The sequence below is a fragment of the Schistocerca gregaria genome, chromosome 5 (genome assembly GCF_023897955.1).
Source record: "Schistocerca gregaria isolate iqSchGreg1 chromosome 5, iqSchGreg1.2, whole genome shotgun sequence".
NCBI classification, from domain to species: Eukaryota; Metazoa; Arthropoda; class Insecta; order Orthoptera; family Acrididae; genus Schistocerca; species Schistocerca gregaria.
The window spans coordinates 275278201-275299218 of NC_064924.1; the positions used below are offsets into that span (position 1 = coordinate 275278201).

The 21018-nt window shown below is 41.5% G+C and overlaps 1 protein-coding gene across 6 annotated transcripts in view; it reads left to right on the forward strand.

The window, feature by feature from the left end:
• LOC126272596 (GATOR complex protein WDR59) overlaps positions 1-21018 on the forward strand; it is a 238149-nt gene that overhangs the window by 45320 nt on the left and 171811 nt on the right. For all 6 annotated transcript variants that reach the window (XR_007549246.1, XM_049975537.1, XM_049975533.1 and 3 more), the window contains exons 4-7: positions 4322-4526; positions 10257-10390; positions 10474-10623; positions 19854-20013. Coding sequence is in view for 5 of the 6 variants with exons in the window: in XM_049975537.1 (XP_049831494.1) it covers positions 4322-4526; positions 10257-10390; positions 10474-10623; positions 19854-20013 (649 nt within the window). In the remaining variant the exon portion in view is untranslated. The remainder of the gene's footprint in view (positions 1-4321; positions 4527-10256; positions 10391-10473; positions 10624-19853; positions 20014-21018) is intronic.

The following is a 21018-nucleotide window of genomic DNA, read 5'->3' on the forward strand; positions in this document are numbered from 1 at the left end:
TCCCACTTGCCCTGAAATTACCTGCTTATGGAGTTCCGTTCATATTGTTTTGATGTTGACATGGTTACAAGTGGATCATTTAGTTCGATGGTGCCTTTTGCAGCTGTTGTCCATTTATTTTTTTGCCACAATCCTCTTCTTCCGCAGCTTGTGGTGTAGTGGCTAGCGTTGCTGCCTCTGGATCATGGGGTCCCGGGTACAATTCCCATCTGGGTTGGGGATTTTCTCTGCCTGGGTACTGGCTGTTTGTATTGCCCTCATCATCGTCATCATCATCATCATCATCATCACCATCACCATCATCATCATCATCATTCCTGATAGTGGCTAGATTGGACTGTGTAAAAATAGGGACTTTGTACAGGCTCTGATGACCGCACGGTTGAGTGCCCCAGAAACCAATCATCATCATCATCATCACAATCCCCTTCAGTGACTGTCTCAACCTTTTTTTCCTCTATACTTCACATAGATTGTCTTGCTTAGGTTTATGTGATATAAACATATATTTTATGTAACTTTATGGATTTTTTTATCTTCCACCATGGATCCTTACTCTGTGACAATACTGAAAGGTTTTCCAATTACTAGCCAGAACTCCAGTCTCTCATACTTTTCCTGCGTTGTTGCCTAGCTCATGGAATCTTGAATCTCCCCCCCCCCCCCCTCAAATGACCTGACCATTAAATTACTCATCTCCAGCACCAAGCTGTCTTCTTCCCCAAACAATACCCCCCCCCCCTCCCTTTTTTTTTTTAGAGATGGCTTGATGTGGCCTGTCACAAATTCCTCTCCTGTACCAATCTTTTCATCTCAGAGTAGCACTTGCAACTTATGTCGTCAATTCCTCAGTTATTTTCTGGCTACATTCCAGTCTCTGTTTTCCTCTACAGTTTCCTCTAGTAACATGGAAGTTATTCCTTGACGTCTTTAACAGATGTACTGTCATCCTATCCTTTCTTATTTCCAGTGTTTACCATGCATTCTGTGCAGAACCACCTCATTCCTTTCCTTATCAGTCCACCTAATTTTCGACATTCTTCTGTAGTGTCACATCTCGGATGATTTGATGCTCTTGTGATCTGGATTTCCCACATTCCATACTTCACTACCATAGAACATACATTCTTAGACAGTTCTTTCTCAGACTGTTTTCAATAATAGTGGACTCCTCTTGGCCAGGAGTGCTCTTTTTGCCAGTGCTACTCTGTTTTTTATTCCCTCCTTGCTCCATCTGTTATGGGTTTTTTGCCACCTAAATACCAGAGTGCTATGACTTTGTCTACTTCCTGATACACAGTTCTGATGTTATGTCTCTTGCTGTTCTCATGTTTGCTCTTTCTTGTTACTTCCATCTTTCTTTGATTTACTTCTGTCCATATTCAGTACTCATTGGACTGTTCACTTCATTTAACAGATCCTGAAATTCTTATTTACCTTTACTAAGGATAGCAATGTCATCAGTGAATCTAATAATTGATATCCCTTCACCTTGAATTTTAATCACATTCTTGAACTTGTCTTTTATTTTTGTCATTGCTTCTTCGGTTTATAGATTGAATAGTAAAGGCAAATCCCTGCATTATACCCTTTTTATATGAGAAATTCATTCTTAGTGTTCCAGTCTTATTGTTTCCTCTTGGTTCTTGTACGTATTATGTATTACTGCTATTTTTCTACACCTTATGCCTGTTTTTCTCAGAATTTTTAACGTCTTGCACCATTTTACACTATCAAATGCTTCTTCTTGGCCAACAACTCCTATGAACATATCTCGATTTTTCTTTAATCTTGCTTCCATTATCAACAACAATGTCAGCCCAACCTCTTCGGAGACTTTACCTTCCTTGAAACGAAAATGATCATCATCTAATGACCATCATCTAACAGCTCCTCAATTTTTGTTTCCATTCTTCTGTATATTTTTCTTCTCAGCATCATGGATGCATTTGCTGTTAAGCTGATTGCCCAATAACACTCGTACCTGTTGGTTGTCACAGTCTTCAGATTTGTGTGGATGATGTTTTTCCAAAAGCCTGATGATATATTGCCAGTCTTATACATTCGACACTTCAACGTGATCAGTCATTTTGTTGCCAATTCCCTCACTGATTTTAGAAATTTTGATTCTGATACTGGATCCCCTATCCCTTCCCAGTCGACTCCTGCTTCTTCTTCTTCTATCATGTCGTCAGACAGTTTCTCCCCCTCATAGAGGCCTTCAGTGTACTCTTTTCGCCTGTCTGCTCCTCTTCTGCATTTAACAGTGGAATTTCCATTGCACTCCTAATGTTGCCGCTGTAGATTGTAATTTCATGAAAGGTTGTTTTGACCTTTATCAATTCAATTTTGGTTAATCAATAATGCTCATCAACCTAGGTGTGCAAAACCATGTAAACCAGGCCCAAACTTCTTGCTCTGCCTCTGCTTCATCCATAAAATGCTCCTGCTATGCAGTCCCAAATTTCTGCATCCCATCTCCCGGACTGAAACTCTTGCCTTCCAGGAACTATAGCAGCATTCACAACACCACCTTAAAAAACTGTACAATCTATTAGTCTCGTATTCCAGCTCTGGACCCTCACTATTCATTGCCACTACAAGGATGTCCATCAAACCTCCCGTGAACCGCCTCATAGCCACCAAAATGTTCCATTCAGTTGTACCAAACTTGGCACACCCTGAGAAACTCACTTTTCAATATCTTACAGAACTCAGGGCCTAAACACACCCACAACACAGTCATGAACCTGTCCTCCAAAAATCTCATTCTCACATAAGTATTTGTCCTTTCTAAAGGCATTATACTTTGTCCCACTCTCAGATTCAGTCATAATGTGCATGTTAAAGATTTTTTCTCCTTCTCTCACACTCTGCAGTGAAAACACTTTTTCATCACTATCCAAACCAACAAACCAATCAGACTCAATTCAAAATCAATACAGCACCCAGATCATCCCTTGTTAACTTTCCAGAATTTCCTGATGTTAAACCTTGTTTCACAGCATTCCTTAAATCTCCCGACATGGAAACCAATTTCTTATCTGCTGAAAGAACAACAATCCACCCTATAAAAGCTGATCCTAACCTTATAATCCTACCTGCCGACAAGGGCTCCACAACTGTGACTACAAACCATAGCGATTACCAGACAGACAGACTCCATCAACGATCAGGTACATCCATCTACAGTCCCTGCCACACTAGCCCCATTCCAGAAATCTAGTAATATCTCCAATCCCTCCTCAAGTACCTAGGTGTATTCCAGATCAACTCCCCTAAGTATCTCTCTCTCCTCAGCCCCACCATTTCTCACACTCCTGTCTTCTATATCTACATGCTTCCTAACACACCTAAACCCAACCACTAAGGATATCTCATTGTGGCTGGTTACTGTGCCCTCTCAGAGAGAATCTCTGCCCTTGTCGACCAACACCTTCAGTATACGCCCCCTCCCCCCCCCCCCCCCCACCCCCACCCCACCCCACCCAGTCCTTCATAGATAGCTTCTCACCTCAGACACAGTCTAAATTGGGTATTGTTGCCCAGTAACAGGAGTGACCATGTTCATGCGAGATGAAGCGTGTGTGTGTGTGTGTGTGTGTGTGTGTGTGTGTGTGTGTGTGTGTGTGTCTGTCTTGTCTGTCTATCTGTCTTTTATTTTGTTTGAGTTTTTGTGATGAAGAACTTAATCTGATTGCTAAATAATAGCAGTTGTTGTTCAGTGTGCCTGTCTGTCACTCATTGCCTCCTCTTTGTGATTAGTGGCAGTCTATCTTTTTCGTATTGTTGTTCTACTCATCCAGTAAGTCTCCACTGACCTGGGGTTTTGGGTGACTTTTCTAAACTGTTCCCCTTTCGCTAAAAGCTCTCCAGCCCTTTTCCTTCACCCCTCTCCATTCCCCTTCAACTCTTCTGCCAGAAGGAGGAGCCACTGGCTCCGATAGCTTGTAAAAAAAATGGTTAAAATGGCTCTGAGCACTATGGGACTTACCTTCTGAGGTCATCAGCCCCCTAGAACTTAAAACTACTTAAACCTAACTACCCTAAGGACATCACACACATCCATGCCCGAGGCAGGATTCGAACCTGCGAGCGTAGCAGTCACGCGGTTCCAGACTGTAGCGCCTAGAACCGCTCGGCCACTCAGGCCGGCAGCTTGTAAAAGTTAAATCATTTTGTGTGTGTTTCCCTGCCGCCACTTGGTGTGTGTGTGTGTGTGTGTGTGTGTGTGTGTGTGTGTGTGTGTGTGTTTGTATATATTGGTGATTTTTGGATTTTTGGTATGTGTAGATTTACCGTTTTATTCTTGTATTCACAGAGCAACCAGAGAGTTGAAATATTGTCATGGAGTAATGGTGATCTTGTTCAGACTCATTCACTTCGTGCTCACACAAGAGTAATTAGTGATCTCAACTGGCACCGTTTTGATCCCAATTTATTGGCCAGCTGTTCAATTGATACCTTCATTCACATATGGGATGTGAGGGATCAGAGGCGACCTGCCCTATCTTTATCAGCTGTGGGTAAGTATTTCTTGTGACTGTTATATTATTCCTTGCAAACAGAGGAAATTCATAGTTGGCTAATACCAATATGATACATTTTACAGTTAAAGACAATAAGCAAAAAAATACCTATCACAGACCTTTTCTCTACATCATAGAGAAACACAAAGGACTACAGTGGTAGTAAAAATACAAAATCAAATTAAAAATGATCTAGACATTACTTGGTCTGAAGAATAAACAAAGATAGACAGTGGAAAAATCTGATAGTCTTCTTAGTATGCATAGCCTTGATTTTCATGTCCTAGGTTCTCCGGAAAAATTCAAAATGCGCCACCTGACTTTTGTTAAATGGTGTTATTATATCATAATTTCAATTTTGTACACAAATATTTGACGAAACAAATGAGAAAAATATTATACATTTTATTTTATATTAATTTTGGTACAGTATAGCTTATCTTTTTATAAATTTGAGCAATACCAAATGAACAGCCCAGTTTTCCCAATTATGGTGCACCTTCACTTATCTGTTAAGGTTTTGATTAGTTAACTCTGATGAAGTAGCGGTTGAGTTTATAGAAGTGCTACACAACGTTGATATCAGCTGTTACCTAGTAAATGTGAGTTGTACCACCACATTCTGACATTCAGTTGTTGTTGTTGTTGTGGTGGTGGTCTTCAGTCCATAGACTGGATTGATGAAGCTCTCCATGCTACTCTATCCTGTGCAACCTTCTTCATCCCCAAGTAACTACTGCACCCTACATCCTATTGAATCTGCTTAGTGTACTCATCTCTTGGTCTCCTTCTACTATTTTTATCCCCCAAGCTGCCGTCCAATACTAAATTGGTGATCCTTTGATGCCTCAGAAAATGTCCTAGCAAACGATCCCTTCTTCGAGTCAAGTTGTGCCACAAATTCCCCTTCTCCTCAATTCTATTCAGTACTTCCTCATTAGTTATGTGATCTACCCACCTGATCTTCAGCATTCTTCTATAGCACCACATTTCGAAAGCTTCTACTCTCTTCTTGTCTAAACTATTTAGCATCCATGTTTTACATCCTAACATGGCTTCGCTCCATACAAATACTTTCAGAAACGACTTCCTGACACATATATCTATACTCGATGTTAACAAATTTCTCTTCTTCAGAAACACTTTCCCTACCATTGCCATTCTACATTTTATATCCTCTCTACTTCATCCATCATCAGTTATTTTGCTCCCCCAATAGCGAAACTCCTTTACTACTTTAAGTGTCTCATTTCCTAACCTCAATTCCCTCAGCATCACCCGACTTAATTCGACTACATTCCATTATCCTTGTTTTGCTTTTATTGATGTTCACCTTATATCCTCTTTTCAAGACACTGTCCATCCCATTCAACTGCTCTTCCAAGTCCTTTGCTGTCTCTGACAGAATTACAATGTCATCGGCAAAACCTCAAAGTTCTTATTTCTTCTCCATGAATTTTAACACCTACTCCGAATTTTTCTTTTGTTTCCTTTACTGCTTGCTCAATATACAGATTAAATAACATTGGGGAGAGGCTACAACTCTGTCTCACTCCCTTCCCAACCACTGCTTCCCTTTCATGCCCCTCGATTCTTATAACTGCCATCTGATTGTACATAGGCTTTTGCCCTCTGTACTTGATATCCATCACTTTCAGAATTTGAAAGACAGTAGTATTCCAGTGAACATTGTCAAAAGCTTTCTCTAAGTCTACAAATGTTGTAAATGTAGGTTTTTTCTTACTTAATCTATCTTCTAATATAAGTCGTAGGGTCAGTATTGCCTTGTTTTTTCCAAAATTTCTGCTGAATCCAAACTGATCTACCCCAAGGTTGGCTTCTATTGGTTTTTCCATTTTTCTGTAAAGAATTTGTGTCAGTATTTTGTTGCTGTGACTTATTAAGCTAATAGTTCAGTAATTTTCACACCTTTCAACACCCGCTTTCTTTGGGATTGGAATTATTATATTCTTCTTGAAGTCTGAGGATATTTCACCTGACTCATACATCTTGCTCACCTGATGGTAGAGTTTTGTTAGGGCTGGCTCTCCCAAGGCTATCAGTAGTTCTAAGAATATTGTCTACTCCCGGGGGCTTGTTTCGACTTAGGTCATTCAGTGCTCTGTCAAATTCTTCACGCAGTATCATATCTCCCATTTCATCTTAATCTACTTCCTCTTCCATGTCCCTCAAGTACAATACCCATGTCTAGACCCTCTATATACTTCTTCCACCTTTCTGTGCTCCGTTCTTTGCTTAGGTTAACACTCGGATGAGACCCCCGGCAAGCAGACAGAGTGAACACTGGTCTTCTTCCCCGACCTATCCGCTATTTCCTTAAGGGGCTCCATCAACCGCCTAACATTAGAGCTCCCAATCGCTAATAAACGCCTCTCCCCTCTTCCATCTCAGCTCTTGATATTCATGCAGGTGGTTCTCTTTTCTCCAAAGGTGTCTCTGATTTTCTTTCTTATCTTACTCTAGTGATATGCGACTCTACATCCTTACATTTGTCCACTAGCCATCCCTGCTTAGACATTTTGCACATCCTGTCAATCTCAAAAAAATGTATTGCCTTTTTGTATTTTCTCCTTTCATCCATTAAATTCAATATCTCTTCTGTTACCCAAGAATTTCTACTAGCCCTCATCTTTTTACTTACTTGATCCTCTGCTGCCTTCACTATTTCATCTCTCAACGCTACCCATTCTTCTTCTACTGTATTTCTTTTCCCTGTTCTTGTCAGTTGTTACCTAATGCTCTCTCTGAAACTCTGTACAACCTCTGGTTCTTTCAGTTTATCCAGGTCCCATCTTCTTAAATTCCCACCTTTTTGCAGTTTCTTCAGTTTTAATCTACAGTTTATAACCAATAGATTGTGGTCAGAGTCCACATCTGCCCCTTGAAATGTCTTACAGTTTAAAACCTGGTTCCTGTATCTCTGTCTCACCATTATGTGATCTATCTGAAATGTTTCAGTGTCTACAGGCCTCTTCCACGTATACAACCTTCTTTTTTGATACTTAAACCAAGTGTTAGCTATGATTAAGTTATGCTCTGAGCAAAATTCTACCAGGCAGCTTCTCCTTTCGTTCCTTACCCCCATTCAGTATTCACCTACTGCTTTTCCTTCTCTCCCTTTTCCTACTATTGAATTTCAGTCCCCAATGACTATTAAATTTTCATCTCCCTTCACTATCTGAATAATTTCTTTTGTCCCATCATACATTTTTTCAATCCCTCCATCCTCTGCGGAGCTAATTGGCATATAAACTTGTACTACTGTGGTAGGCATGGGCTTCGTGTTTATCTTGGCTACAATAATGGATTCGCTATGCTGTTTGTAGTAGCTGACATGCGCTTCTACTGTTTTTATTCATTATTAAACCTACTCCTGCATTACCCCTATTTGATTTTGTGTTTATAACCCTGTAGTCACCTGACCAGAAGTCTTGTTCCTCCTGCCACTGAACTTCACTTATTCCTACTATATCTAATTTCAACCTATCCATTTTAAATTTTATAACCTACCTGCTCGATTAAGATATCTGACATTCCATGCTCTGATCCGTAGGATGCCAGTTTTCTTTCTCCTGATAATGACATCCTTCTGAGTAGTCCCTGCCTGGAGATCCAAATGGGAGATTATTTTACCTCCGGAACATTTTACCTAAGAGGACGCCATCATCATTCAACCATACAACAAAGCTGCATGCCTTCGGGAAACATTATGGCTGTGTTTTCCCCTTGCTTTCACCCATTCACAGTACCAGTACAGCATGGCTGTTTCCAGATCAGTCCATTGTCCAGACTGTTGCCCCTGCAACTACTGAAAAGACTGCTGCCCCTCTTCAGGAACCAAAAATTTGTCTGGCCTCTCAACAGGTACCCCTCCGTTGTGGATGCACCTATGGTATGGCTATCTCTATTGTTGAGGCATGCTCCATGGTTCATGGGGGGAGGGGGAGGGAAGGTGGAGGCTCGGTAGGAACTCATTCTCTCTATAGTAGACATTATTTTTACTTGTAGTGTTGTGGTTTTTGTTTGGTCAGTTCATCCTCAGTTCACTCTCAGTATTAACAACAAATAAGATTATGTTTTGCCATGTAAGTATAAGTTTTCTGAGGCCCTGAGGAGTTTTGTGCAAGTTGTTCACACATAATGTTACTGCATTCCTTTCTAGAATAAATACATTTCTGACTGTATCTGCAATGCTCCAGAAGATTATGCCATAAGAGATTTTTGAATGAAAATATGCTGCTAATCTCATCCCCAGGTCAACATAGTGAAAGAGATTTTTAAGTACATTGAGCAGTACTCAAAGTCAGTCTCTCTCTCTGGCACTCACTCTGTAAAACACACACACACACACACACACACACACACACACACACACACACACACACACACACACTAACCTTTTCTCCATGGCTTCACTCCCATATGTGTTCAACAATAATATTGCACACACCTCCTCCCCTCTCCCTGTGTCCACCTCTTCCTCCCCCATCTCTGTCCACTTTGTCCTCCCACCTCTATTTGTCCATGTGTGCAGTTCGTGATCTAGTGGCTAGCATTGCTCTCTCTTGATCAGGGGGTCCTGGGTTCGATTCCCGAATGGGTCGGGGATTTTCTCCATCCGGGTCTGGGTGTTTGTGTTCTCCTCATCATTTCATCATCATTTGGGAAAGTGGTGAGACTGAACAGTGAAAATATTGGGCATTTGTACAGGTGCAAATGACCATGCAGTTGAGTGTCCCGCAAAACAGGTATCATCATCATTGTCCTCATCATCTATTTATCCATCTCCTCCTGCCCATTCTATCTGTCTCTCATTCTCCTCCTCCCCCTCTCTCTGCCCATCTCCTACCCACATTCTCTGTTCTTCACCCCATCAACTCCTCCCCTCCCCCTCCCTTCCAATGTACCTCTCCCCCTCCATGGCCCTCTCTCCCTCCATGTCCATCTCCATCTCCTCCTCCCATCTCTGCCTATTTACTCCACTTTCCTGCCCATCTCCTCCTCCCATCTCCATCCATCTGCTCCTCTTCCCTCTCCATCTCCTCCTCCCATATCCTTCAACCCATATCTCTTTGCCCATACCCTATCCCACTGTTCTCTGTCCTTCCCCCCTTCCCCCCAACTCTCATTCCATCTCCTCCTGCCCCCTCTCCCCATGCATAGCCTCCTGCTCCCTCTCTCTAACCATCCCCTCCTCTGTCCATCTCAGCCTTGCCCAACCACAAAACATAAAACATACTGACGAAGCAGGCCGATACTACTCCCACAATATGTCTATTATCCACACAAATTTTTGCCCATATCTCTGTTCTTATAGAAGCTAATACTTGTGAAATTTGCTGTTTGTGTGGCAAATATGGTTGAAATCTATGCTCCCCCTCCCCCTTCTTCCTTACTTTGGTTTGCGCATTTGCACACACTTTAAAACTTTGTGTATTCTACAGCTACTTCTACATTAATTCCTTGCAAGCCATTTTTAATGTATTTCAGATATTACGTTGGATGCAATTATCAAACACACACACACACACACACACACACACACACACACACACACACACACAACCACCACCACCACCACCACCACCACCACCACACCCTCACTTCCTCTGACACTGTCGGTTGTGTAGCTCATGTGATGGTGCTAACCGTCTCTTGGTAAGTTATGTGAAGATAGTAGTTAAATTGTGTAATAATATGTTTTAGCGGGGGCGTCACAAGTGAGATGGAATCGTCTGTCCAGATATCTCCTTGCCACTGCACATGACGGAGATGTCAAGTTATGGGACCAAAGAAAAGGAACAGCACCTGTGCAATACATTGCTGCTCATTTATCAAAGGTTTCTTTTGTCATAATTGAAGCATTGGATTAAATTTTTCAGTCTGTTCTAATCTGTTTTTCTAATAGCCATTGTTTTTGTAGATACATGGTTTGGATTGGAGCCCCAATCATGAAAATCAACTTGCCACATCCAGTCAGGACTGCACTGTGAAGTTTTTTGATATTACAAATCCTAGAAGAGCTGAAAATATCTTGACAACCTCTTCACCTGTATGGCGAGCTCGGTACACGGTAAGTTTATACTTACAAATTTGATTTATCTAGTTTACTAGTTTTTATTGTTGTGCCAGAGGAGTGTCAGCTATATTAGCTGTTTTTTTGGTCTGATATAAGTTATCATGTTGCATTGGTTTAGACCCTAGATTGGCATTTTGGAGGATGATAATGCAAATTCCTACTGGGTCACAGAGATTTATATTGTCTACAATGAGGTGACCAAAGTCATGGGATAGCAATATATACTTATACAGATGACAGTAGTACCTACATCTACATCTACATTCATACTCCGCTAGCCACCCAACGGTGTATGGGGAGGGCACTTTACATGCCACTGTCATTACCTCCCTTTTCTGTTCCAGTCGCGTATGGTTCGCGGGAAGAATGACTGTCTGAAAGCCTCCGTGCGCACTCGAATCTCTCTAATTTTACATTCATGATCTCTACGGGATGTATAAGTAGGGGGAAGCAGTATATTCGATACCTCATCCAGAAACGCACCCTCTCAAAACCTGGCGAGCAAGCTACACCGCAATGCAGAGTGCCTCTCTTGCAGAGTCTGCCACTTGAGTTTGCTAAACATCTCCGTAACGCTATCACAGTTACCAAATAACCCTGTGACGAACCGCGCCGTGTACACGAGGTATGAAAGGGCAGTGCATTGTACTCAGGTGATTCTTGTGGAAAGGTTTCGGATGTGGTTATGGCCACACAATAAAAATTAACAGACTTTGGACATGGAATGAAAGTTGAAGCTAGATGCACAGGACAGTCCATTTTGGAAATCATTAGGAAATTCAATATTCGAAGATCCACAGTGTCAGGAGTATGCCAAGACTGCCAATACCAAGAGCAGTGACGTTTGTGTAGAGTTGTCAGTGCTAACAGACAAACAACACTGCATGAAATAAATGCAGAAATCAATGTGGGATGTATGATGAATGTATCCGTTAAGGGCGGTATGGTGAAACTGGGCATTAATGGACTATGGCAGCAGACAACTGGCATGAGTGCCTTTGCTAACAGCACAACAGTGCTTGCAATGGTTCTCTTGGACTTGTGACCAAATTGGTTGGACCCTAGACAACTGGAAAACTGGCCTGATCAAATGAGTCTCGATTTCAGTTGGGAAGAACTGACGGTAGGGTCCAAGTGTGGTGCAGACCCCACAAAGACATGGACCCAAGTTGCAAACGAGGCACTGTGAAAACTCATGATGGCTGCATAATTGCGTGTGCTGTGTTTACATGGAATGAGCTGGGTCCTGTGGTCAAATTAAATCACTCAGTGACTGGAAATGGTAATATTCGAGTACTTGGAGACAATTTGCAGCCATTCGTGAACTTCACGTTCTCAAAAAATGATGCATTTTTTATGGATGACACTGTACCATGTCTTCAGGCAACAATTGTTTGCATTTGGTTTGAAGAACATTGTGGACAATGCGTGTGCCTGACACGAATCCCATGAAACATTTATGGGACATAATCGAGAGGTCAGTTGCTACACAAGGTCTGCACCGGCAACACTTTCGCAGTTATAGATGACTACGGAGGCAGCATGGTTCAATATTTCTACAGTGGACTTGTTGAGTCCATGCCACATTGAATTGTTGCACTATGCCAGGCAAAAGGAGGTCCAACACGGTATTAGGAGGTATCACGTGACTTTTATCACCTCAGTATATGATTTCCCTTTTAATCTGCAAGTGCTAGCGTATGGAGATGAAATGACAGCTATGTCAGAGTCAGAAAAAGAAATGATAAAAACTGCGAAGGACCTGAGCAGTAGTACAAGTAATGTGGGCTTGAGAATCAACTCAGAAAAGATAGAAGGGATGGAACCAAGCAGAAGGATGAACTGCAACATGACTGGGGATTTACAAATTGAAGAGATGAAGCTTAAGATAGTTGGGAACTTTAAATACTTGGGATCACAATTCAGCCAGAGAAGTAATGTCCAGCTAAAAGCAAACCAACAAATTGTTAATTCTTTCACATTGTATAAGTGCCTAAAACCAATCACGAAATGAAGGGTAATCTCAACAAAAGTTAAAATAACAGTATACAATACAATATTTGCCCCAATGCTGTTATCTGGCATAATAACATTGAATACCATCAAGAGTGATAGAGAAAAACTGATTGTGTTTGAGAAAAAGATCAGGGTAAAGAATTTTGGGCCAATGAAGGAAGAAAAAGAATGGAGGAAAATGGTGTGATGTATCAGTCCGATGTTCTACAAAAAGCAAAGGTTAGGTGACTAAAATGGGCTGGACATGTTGCAAGAATGACACATGACGCTATTCCACAAGTAGTGTTGATAGGAACGCTAGACGAAAAGCACCCTTGGGGCAGACCAGTCAAGAGCAAGATGGGAGGATGGGCTACAGGAAGACTTGCGACAACTAGAATTCACAGGAAATGATCTGCAAGGTCCCTCACCGCCGGTTAAGTCAGTACGGTTTCTCGTAATTATATAAGGCAAATATCAGAATGGCTTCTTTTAAAATGGAAATACCAGAATAGTTTCTTTTAAAATGGCAAATATGAGAATGGCTTCTTTTAAAATGGCAAATACCTGAAAGGCTTCTTTTAAAATGGCAAATACCTGAAAGGCTTCTTTTAAAATGGCAAATACCAGAATTACTTTTTTTAAAATGGCACTTTTGATTTGATCATCTGTTTAGTCCATCTTTTTATGTAGATTTTTAGAGGTCAGTCCAACAGAATAAGTTATTGATGTCCACCGAAATCTACATAAAGGCTGAAACAAACAAATCCGTCATATTTCAGCAAATACACATCATAATTAATGAGTGAGGTAGAAATCATAAAAGGAAGCCTAATTCGCTATGTACTTAAGGAAACAATCCACACAATGTCCAAAGATACTATAAATCTGTTAGGTCTTAGTAACCTGACAGTTGTTGGCACACATTGAAAGCTTTGCGAAATGTGAAGGCAGGTCCACACTGAGCTCGCCGCGCTCCTGCACCCTGCGCACAGCTGTAACAGAGGGAGTGCCCGTCGGTGCCCTGCCTCGCTGCTCCGAGGCACGCACTGTGTTCCAGTTGGAGCACGCGCACGGTCTGAAGATGGAGCAAGCCGAAGCCCCATCTAAACTGAGCGTGCGCAAACGCGCCACTTCCTTTGATGTACCGACAACAGTCGGAAAACTGCGCGGCACGACGCGCTGCAGCGCGGTTCGCCGTCCACACTGAGCGCGCAGAGCCGTTTTGCGCAGCGCGGCGTGGCACGACGCGCTCAATGTGGACCTGCCTTTAGATACTACCTGTATTTTGCAGTGTGGTTGAGGACCAGTTTAACTCACAATACCTGCTTCAGGAGACTGGTCCATGACTACCAGTGGAAACCTTGAAATAATTGTCAGTTTTCTAAACAGTGTAACTTAAAGAATAAAATTTGTAAGGCCATATAATACTTACCATCTTTTAAGACGTCTTTTGGAAACATTTTTATGTATGAACCACAGCTTTAGCTGACACTTTTTTAATAGTATTTTTTGTTGTAAGTGAAATAAACCATGCTAAATATTTGTGTGCATCATAGGTCCACTTTACTCAAAATACAAACAAAGTAGGAAGTTTATTTTTTCCTGTAAGTTCTTTACATTTTTATCTTTAAAGCAGACTACTGAAAAGATGGTGCTGTCATAAATTATGGTACTAAATAATTTTAAGTATGATTATCAGAAATGTTGGAAATGAATTCAGGGTTTTTCTTCAAAAAAGAGTTGTCTGCTTTTTAGTTAAGCATGTTTTTAGACAGTAAACAAAATTTCAGCTTCCTATCTTTAATAGTTTATAGCCAGAGCATACCAGAATATGAAATAATTTAACTTTTGGGAAATTCAAGTTAAAGAAAAAACTTGTTTTTTTTCTATTAAACTTTCATGGTGCTAATGCTTCCCAGGTCCACATTCACCTTATTTCCTGTGTTGTTCTTCATCCCTTCTCTTTTTCACACTTCTTCATATTCTTGCTTCTTTGGTGGCTTCCAACACTGATTTTTCTGCCTTGAAGAGTCTCCTTCAGTCAGTGGCTATTAGAGTTCTATGCATATTCAGTCTACCAGGCATTCCCATCAGTTCCATAACATTAAGCCTTGACACTGCACTGTCATTGAAACATAGAACAGCATCTAGCACATCTATTTTCAAAGTATTTAGTCCTACTAGAACAGTTTTTGGTATCTGTTCCCATATAAAATTTTTGAAACTTTCATTTGGATTTTGAGTCCTACCATGTAAACATTCCTCTAATAATGTTGTGTCACTAAGATCCCTATATATTGGTTTTATAACTTTCATTATAGCAAATGGCAAAGAATGTTTATAGTTGTAGGTCTCGCCTTGAGTAACAGCCCTCTGGTAGCCACACCATGAATCAACTGCCAGGTGGGCAGAGTGCATGACGTGGGTTGTTATCTGTGGAGGATTTGTGAAAGAAAGTAGCCCACACCAGCTTTTTCATTCCCTTAAGGAATAATACTGCAACAGTCTATTTCTTCATCTGTAAGCTGACCACCAGCTAATTGCTTTCCCTTCAAATTCCTCTTCAAGTTTCTCAATCTTGTACCTAGCCTTTTCTGCGCATGTCCTACACATCCCATTTTTTTCAATTTTTGTGTCATCATAAGGTTTGGATTCACAACCTTTTTGGTACACTTTTGAGTTCCCATCTCCTAGGTAAGAGGTATACATCACACCATATTTCTCCACTGACCTGTGAAATATCTTCACAACTCTTTCAGATTCCATCCTTCCATTATAACTATAAAATTAATCAAACATTTATGATTTTTAGTTCCACTAGTGCAGCCATGACTGAACTTGGTAATAAATTCCAGATCAGTGACTTCACAATTGGCCAAGGAGGTCACTACACCATTTAGGGAACTATGGTCTCTTCATTGCCAGGATGTATCCAGGGCTGCAGGCATACATATATTGCTGTCATTCATGTCTACACTTTCCTGAACAGCATTTTTCATTCTATCATTTGCTACTCCTAAGTGTGTAGAATACTTTTATTCTACCTGTCAAACCTTGTAGGGGGAAGTACGTCCATAAGAGCTGTTTGACAGAGATAGAAAAATATTCATTTGGTGATTGCTAGTTCCCTCACACCTCTTATCACAATAAAAAGAAAGAAAAGGACAGATTGATATTCACCATAAAGATGTCACATTGACTTGCAGACAGGCACAACGAAAAGACTGTTAGACACTGAGCTTCTGGCCAAACCCTTCGGAAAAAAAAAAAAAATTCACACACGCCTTCATGCAAGCAAGTGCACCATGTGCATACATTACTGCACTCTCTCGTTACTGTGGCCTGAGTGTGATGGTGTCGTGTTGAGCGGAAGCGATAATCTGGAGGGTGGGAAGGGATAGCAGACTACGGGTGGGTGGAGAGGAGTCAGCACAGCCTGACAGAGCATGCAGGTTTAGATGGTGGCCAGCCAAGGCTGCCTGTGCGGCATTGGGAGGCTGTGAGTGTGGAAGGGAGGGGGGGGGGGGGCAGGGAAGTGAAAAAGAGAGCAGCAGAGAGGGGAAAAAACTGGTGGCATTGGTGGAGACTGGAGTACAATGGGGGTGGGCGACCTGAAGTCAGAGGTGGTGATAGGACAGAGGGGCTGGGAACTGTTGGGTGGAGGGTATGGGGATGGTGGGCCTTGGTTGAGGCCAGGATGATTTAGGGAACAGAGAATGTATTGCAAGGATAACTCTATCTACACACTTCAGAGAACCTGGTGGAGGAGGGGAGGATCCAAATGGCCCAGGTCAAGAGGCAGCCATTGAAATCAAGCTTACTATGTTCAGCTGCATGTTGTACTGCAGGATGGTCTACTCTGCTCTTGACCACAGTTTTTTTTAGTGGCCATTCATCCTGGTGGACTGCTGGTTGGTAATTGCACCTATATAAAATGCTGTGCAGTGATTGCAGTGGAGCTAGTATATAACAAGGCAACTTTCACTGGTGACTTGGCCTCTAGTGAAGTATAGTAACCCTTTGAGTGGACTGGAATATGAAGTTCTGGGTGGGTAGATTGGGCATATCTTGCATGTGGGTCTCCCATGGTTTATGATCCCTGTGGCAAGAGGTTGGAATTGAGAGGGACTTAGAAATGGAGTAGGACATTGTGAAAGATGGGTGAGTGATGGAAAACCAGTTTAGGAGGTATGGGAGGCTCTTGGGCAGGAAGTCCCTCATTTCAGGGCATGATGATAGGTAATCAAAACCTTGACAAAGGATATGATTCAGTTGTTCCAGTCTGGGGTTGTATTGAGTTGTGAAGGCGGTGGTCCTTTGTAGCTGGTTCTTGGGGTGGTGGGAGAACCAGCTACCTGTTCATCATGCAGTACCAAAGATCCTTCCAAGCCCTCCTAAAGTGGTGTTCCATTGTCCACCCAACCTCCGCAACATCCTAATCCATCCCTATTCCATTCTCAACCCGCTCATATCTTTGTGGAAGACCCAGGTTCAAGACCTGCCCAATTCACCCACCCAAAACTTCCTATTACAGTTGTGTAACAGGGTTATCCTATTTCATCAGAGGCCAGGCCACCTGTGAAAGCACCCATGTCATTGCACAGCCTTTTGTATCGGTATGACTACCAGCTAGATAATGTCTATCAGGATGAAGGGCAACTGCCAAACTGTGGCTAAGAGCAAACTGGACCACTCTGTGGCATAACATTCAGCTAAACATAACATGCTTGATTTCAGTGGCTACTTAACAACCCTGGGCCATTTGGATCCTCGCCTCCACCAAAAGCTTCTCCGAACTGGATCAATGAGAGTTATCCTTACGACACGTTCTCTGCTCCTGAAATCATACTGGCCTCAAACAAGATAACCTACTGTCCCCATATCCTCCACGCCACACTTTCCATCCGCTCTGTCCCATCACCTCCTTCCAAATGTCATTTCCCACCATCATTGTGCTCCACACTCTTCCAATGCCACAAGTCTTTTTCCCTCTCTGCTGCTCTCCTTTTCCATTCCAGCCCCCCTTCCTCCACCAGAGACTCTCAATCCCACACAGGCAGCCTTGTCTGGCCACCAGCTAGTACCTGCATGCTCTGTCAGTAAGTGCGGATTCCTTCCTCCCAACCCATACCCTGCTATCCATCTCCCTTCCTTGCCCCACTCTAGATTGCTGCTTCCATTCAAAATGACCGTTGTATTCTGGCCGCAGTGGCCAGAGAGAGCAGTCATGTACGTGTGAGATGTGCTTGATTGTGTAACTGTGTTTTCTTCTCTCTTTTCTTTTCTTTTCTTTTCTTTTCTTTTCTTTTCTTTTCTTTTCTTTTCTTTTCTGAAGAAAGCTTTGGCTGAAGGTTCAGGATTTTAAAAGTCTTTTTGTTATTCCTGTTTGCGACTCAAATTGTCATCTTTATGGTCATTAGTAGTCTGTCCTCTTCATAATATTGTTGATATTCCAACTTGGACTTTCCACAGTTTAAAAAGAAAGACACTTAAGCCAATGACACATATTGGATGAAGTCATTTGAGGTGGATTGACTAAGGGGCAGAGAAATGGTTTTCTCTTTTTGTGGGAGTTTTATTATCTTCACTGTTTCTTAAAGGATATAGATTACAATCAGTTGTTTTTATTCTGCTCCTCTCTTTGAATGTATTCTAACTATTGTTACAAATTGATGTAAATACTTGGTAATTACTCCCAGCCAGGATTTCAGACTGTGATAACCTGCTTTTGTGATGAGGATGTCTAAAAATCTTCACCTTATCATTGTCTAGTCCTTCCAAATCATGCACATGCTCTTTCATGATTCCGAGTGAGTAACACTCTCAAGAAACTGTTTTCTGTTTACTTGCATCTGAAATTGTACAGTATTTTGGGATGAGTAATTCCAGTAATACTCTAGGCAGATTGTGTTCTTATTTGTGAAACCGCCAACAGAATTGATATATAAAAGTGTTTAAGACAACCACAGCCCCAGGGTTGTAAGTGAGGCTTAAATTCATTCTCTCTCTCTCTCTCTCTCTCTCTCTCTCTCTCTCTCTCTCTCTCTCTCTCTCTCTCTTCCTTTGCCACTTGCCCCCCTCACCCCTTCCCCAGCCTCCCTCCCTCCTAGATCATTTGCATGATTTTTATTGGGATGTTGTGTAACACAAGACGGTTTACATACTGGCTTAAATTTAATGAGATATAACATACTAGCCTTTTACTACAACTCATGTAACTATAGATATGCTTTAATTTTACATATCTCCCCCCCCCCTCCTGCATAACCCCCCCCCCCCCCCCCCCCCCCCACACACACACACACACCACTCCCTGCCAGTTTTTTTAATTGAGCAAAATGCATCACATATTAGGTTTAGAATCAAATGTACATGCATACCTGCAAACATTTAAAATAAGATGTCTGGACTATTATCAGATTTAGTATGTGATTCACCCAGGGTTGTAGTTAAAGGGAGACACAACATATTACCAAGAGGGGGGGGGGGGGGGGGGGGGGGGGGGAAGAGCCAGCAAGCGGTATATTAACACCAGAATGTTAAAAACAGATGAGATTTCAATCCTTGAGAAGTTAGAAGCTGCAGAGAAAGCATATTAGCAAACACAAACGTAAGCAAAACATAACACAAATGTCAAATTTCTGAATTAGATGTTCTGATACTGGAAAGGATTGAGAGGAAAGAATAATAGCTCTTTTCTTGAAGAAAAGAACATCTTTTTGAGAAACCTAACAATTGTGTCACCTTTTGTTTCCATCAGTTCTTCCTGTTTTCTGCAAAGTCGAAGCTTTGTCTTTTTATGTTTAGTGCCAGTTTCATTTTATAGATTGTTTGCTTTATGTGTGTTGTAGCAGATAGTAAATAATGAAAAAGAGTTAAGTGAACCACATACCATGTAGTTAAGGCAATGTGCTGTTTACAAGCAAATAAACAAAATTTAAATCATTGCTAAGTTTTTCCAATGATGCCCCAAAGAGCTAGCTGCAGCACCAGAAAATGTAGCTCCGTGTGTGTGTGTGTGTGTGTGTGTGTGTGTGTGTGTGTGTGTGTGTGTGTTATGCTGAATAGCCAACTTTACTTCTTTCTTTATTTGTCTGTCACCCGGGACTTTGCAGTACCATATGTAGTGTGCCGTAACATAGAGATTTAAATTATTGCACTACACTTAATGCTTAAAATGTATACCACATGTGTATGTCACTTCAAGTCTGGCCTGTTTTCTCTAGCCGTTTGGCGAAGGTATGGTTACAGTTGTCGTTCCTCAGTTACGAAGAGGAGAAAACAGTCTTTTATTGTGGAAAATATCAAACCCGTCAACCCCCGTTCACACTTTTGTTGGACACACTGATGTTGTTCTGGAATTTGAATGGCGGAGACCAAAGGAAGGTAATTGCGTATTTTGTTTGTTACCTGTATAATTACTGGTTGGGCAGATCTTTTACTTGCTAAATTTGCTATTATTGTTATTATCTTGAACAAATAAATACTACTGGAATGCAAACATATGGATAATTAGTGTCATCAAATTTTAGTATTCTGTGTGAACAAAAATATTAATGAATAGTATCAAATATTATTGTATGTAATAGGTTTCTTCTGGAAAATCAAAAGGAATAGTATCTGTGTAAACAGTAAAGATTTGTGGAAATGTGACAATATTTGGGAAAAATGACAGCTTGTCAATGGATGTAATGCGATTGATTTAATTGTTTATCTTCTTGTATTTTTTGTGGAAACAATATCATCAGCATTGCATAATCCAGTGACTCATTTCAATGAGCCAGTGATTATCGAACAAGTAAACATATATATTTACTTAAATAAAATAGAAAGAAACATTCCACATGGAAAAAATATATGTTAAAAACAAAGAGTCCATGACTTACCAAACGGGAAAGCGCTGGTAGATAGGCACAATAAAAAAACACACATACAAAATTTCAAGCTTTCGCAACCAACGGTTGCTTCTTCAGGGAAGAGGGAAGGAGGGGGAAAGACGAAAGAATGTGGGTTTTAAGGGAGAGGGTAAGGAGTCATTCCAATCCCGGGAGCTGAAAGACTTCCCTTAGGGGGGAAAAAGGACAGGTGTACAGACACACACACACACACACACACACACACACACACACACACACACACACACACACACACACATATCCATCCACACATATACAGACACAAGCAGACATATTTAAAGGTAACGAGTTTGGGCAGAGATGTCAGTCGAGGCGGAAGTGCAGAGGCAAAGAGGTTGTTGAATGACAGGTGAGGTATGAGTGGAAGCAACTTGAAGTCCAGGCGGAGCTTCAAGGAATCCTCAGAACCTTAGGCCCCCTACAAAACCTTTCACCTGACTCCATCAACCTCCTGACTCCACAAACACCTCGCACT